Source organism: Drosophila ananassae, chromosome 2R, assembly GCF_017639315.1.
Source record: "Drosophila ananassae strain 14024-0371.13 chromosome 2R, ASM1763931v2, whole genome shotgun sequence".
NCBI classification, from domain to species: domain Eukaryota; kingdom Metazoa; phylum Arthropoda; class Insecta; order Diptera; family Drosophilidae; genus Drosophila; species Drosophila ananassae.
This window is the reverse complement of record NC_057928.1, coordinates 21,959,909-21,963,417: the sequence shown is the minus strand read 5'-3', so window position 1 is coordinate 21,963,417 and position 3,509 is coordinate 21,959,909. Positions and strand designations below refer to the sequence as shown.

The window sequence follows — 3,509 nt, the reverse complement described above, 5'->3', positions numbered from 1 at the left end:
CGCGAAAATGTACCAACACTGCCGGAAATTCGGCCACACTTCCGATCTCTTGTTATCGATCACCTCATGGCGCACTGTTTTAAAATATCTGAGATATAGTTATATAGTTTTTGGATTCCATTTTTGTTCATCAACTTCTGTTTCTTTTTAAATCAGAAACATTTAAGACTTGATATTATTTGATTGATATTATTTCAATGTCCTTTTTTAATTAGCCTTTCATCAGGTGCGTTTTTCATATTTTAATGTGTTTTGTTCTATATTTTATACTTTTCCCACAAATTCTGTTATTGAAACAATACCCTTGTCTAAAAGTTGATTAATTTAAAACAGAAAATAATGGTATCAAAATGAACTTTAAACAGAACTATAAAAATAAATTGTTACAGTTAAATTTTGAAATTTTCCATTATAAGGGGTTTATAATAAATTTGAAAACAGGCTAACTACAAAACTAGAAATTTATAGTTTATATACTATGTGTATCGTTTATACACGGTAGTCTACAGACCCTAAAGAAAAATAAATTACAAAGAATGTTTCTTAAAGCATTTGTTTTAGAATTTAAAGACTTGAAGTCCAAAGGAACAAGTCACGCGATTTGTGAAAATAGGAAGTCAAACAAAGTTTCACTAAAACATCATAGGAAAGGGATTGACCCCGATTTGCTAATAACATTATTATTTTTTTTAAACCTTTTACTTAAATTCAACTTTTTAATTATACATATTACCAAATAAATACTAGTTAATAGTATAGTTTATGTCGTGTAGCAAACAAAAATAAATTTCTTACAAAAATCAATAAACTGTAGTTGAAAATCCAAGAGGGTAAGAGTCCTGAGGCCCTCAGTCAAAAGAAACTAAGCTAAAATTTATTGTTAACCTGCAACTTTTTGTTTAAAATTGGCAGATATTAAATTATTTAGGAGCCTCGATGACTAATTCTACTGCTCACCAAATTGGGGCAATTATACTGAAAAATGTATTTTGTATTCTACTGTTGTTTCTGCTTCAATAACTTCCACCTTTACCTTTGCCCAAAAAAGTGCTTTGTAAAAAACGGATAAACGAAAAGAAAATATTTAATCAAGCCAAAAAAACAGAAGCGAAAGAAAGTCTGCATTCCTCATAATCCGTATTGCAAGGGCTTCGCAATCTGAGGACCTCAGCCAACTTCAAAAAGGGGGAATTAAAATTTCAAAGGTGTTTTTTGTTGCACACTCCACTGGTATTCGTTGTATTCCGTTTCCTTAAATCGGATTTGGCACACTGCGAGTTATGCAACCTTTAATCAACTTTCCACTAATTTTCAAAATATTTCTATTAAAGGTAAGCCATTTATTAAATCGCATTGGCAGTACACTATAGGTACGTACATATTTTGGGGTTTTAAACATAATCATCACTGGCACAGGATATGCTATTACGCATAATAATATTTATTGGATTGCACATCGATATTAGTAATCGTTTTCGTATCAAAAGATGAACGCGACTTTTGATTGAAACATACTTTTCCTTCATTCAATTGCAGGCCACCGACGCACACATTATACCGCGATATAAACCAACTTAAACCGCAGTCGATGAGAACAGAAATTCAACTGATTCGTTGGCTGTTGAAAGGCTGCTCTGGTGGCCAGAGTTAGTCCTTGCTAGTTGCACGGATGGCCTCCTGTTGCAACCTCAAACTCATACGTGATTGCTGGAGAGTGGCCGCAACCCGTATTTCCCCAGGTTGGATTCGTAACATACTGCAATGGTCCTGTAAGAAATTTCCCGTTGATTTTTGACAAAAAAGGTCACTGTATTGTGGGGATGAAATTGCCAAATGTTAGGACTTTTACATTTGTAACATTACATTTTTATTTTAAAAAGGACATACATAAAATGTTCCTTCTTCATGTTGAACAAAATAAATATGTTTTTCTAATGAAACATTTTTATATTAAAAGTATACCATTAGGATATTTTACAAAGTTTTAAAAATTATTTTATATTTCGACAATATCTTGCTTTTATTGAATGAAATTTTAAGTTTAAAGTAATCTTTACAAATGATTATGTTTAACTTCAAAATGTCCTTAAGCCATAAAAACATAGAAACACTTATTCAACGGGAATTTGAAAGGACTTTCTTTTATAAGAGATATAATATCCTTTTATGGCGCCATCCATTCCATTCTGAAGATTACAATATATTTTCACTAAGTTGGCAGAGCCACTTGAAGAAGTCTCACTAGATGGCGACAAAAAAGGATATTCATAACCAAAAATAAAAATTTTGTTTCAAAAAAATACAAAAGAAACACAAAACTCATGAGTTACAAATATAAAAAGGATATTTTATGAATACTCATGAGTTACAAATATAAAAAGGATATTTTATGAATATCCTTGTATTTTTTTGAAACACAATTTTTATTTTTGGTTATGCCAAAGGATGGCGCCATAAAAGGATTTTATGAATATCCTTTTTTATCGCCATCTAGTGAGACTATTTACTAGTGAGAAATATTTACATATTTATGTACATATTTATACACCCTCTGAAAATTGAAAACAAACTTTCCTAAAAACATATTTGAGCTTAAAAAGCACTTTTAATGTAACAAGAAACTAAGACAATCTATTAATTACTCAAGGCGTGCTGGTTGGATGAGGGAGTGGAGTCTGGAACTTGCGAGGAATTGCGTCCCCGGTACAGGTTTCCGGCTAGATCGATGGCAAAGTTGTGATCCACAGGATTGGCCAGGGCCGTCTCGATGGCGGCGTCCAGGTTTTCCCTGGTGATGAAGGTTTTGGAAGACTCGATCTCGCGGAGAACTCGCAGGTTGGCCTGCTCCCTACGCTCCTCCTCGCGCAGCTGTCGGGCCTCCAGTCGCTCCTGCACGTAGGCCACCTTATCCTCGCGTTCCTTGGCCAGACGCTGATCACGCTCCTTGGCAATTTTGGCATTCCAGGTCGCGTTGATGTCCACGCACTTGAGGAACTCGGCCTCCTCCTGTTCCGGGGTCAGAACTATGTGATCCGCAGTGGAGGTTTCCTCATGGCGCACTACTTCCTCTCGCAGAAACTGGCGCACCGATCGGAGTTGGGTTCTGCAATATTTGAAGGGTTATTGACATTTCTGAGGATAGTAATTAGGAATCTATGACACCTACTTGTATTGGTTGTGCAGTCGCATCAGCTCGGTGCGCTCCTCCTCCGATTGCTTCTTGCGTTCGGGCACGCGGAACATCTTGCTCTTGGCCACCGGCAGCCAGCGCGGCTTCCTGCGCCAGCGGACGAATTCGAGAGCAAAGCCGCTGCCGCCTGACTTTCCGGCGGGCAGGGCAGTCTGGGTCAGTAGTTGGCAGCTGGCACGCAGCATTTTATTTCCAATTTAATTAACAAAAAAACAATTTCTTGCTCCGGTTCTGTTGTGCAACTCAGTTTAACAGATTGGCAGGGCCATTTACGACAGTTGGCAGCTTCTTTTAGAGAGGAGGCAGTTTCGATAACTAA

At 36.6% G+C, this 3,509-nt stretch overlaps 1 protein-coding gene across 1 annotated transcript; it reads right to left on the bottom strand.

Annotated features, from left to right (window-relative positions):
* Positions 1-2,585: 2,585 nt before the first annotated feature.
* On the bottom strand, positions 2,586-3,480 carry LOC6507212 (probable 28S ribosomal protein S26, mitochondrial). Its single transcript, XM_001956422.4, has 2 exons — positions 3,167-3,480; positions 2,586-3,103 (listed from the first exon to the last, which is right to left on the bottom strand). Exons 1-2 carry the CDS (start codon positions 3,373-3,375, stop codon positions 2,635-2,637), a joined length of 678 nt encoding a protein of 225 aa, XP_001956458.1. The 5' UTR covers positions 3,376-3,480; the 3' UTR covers positions 2,586-2,634.
* Between the last annotated feature and the right edge of the window lie 29 nt (positions 3,481-3,509).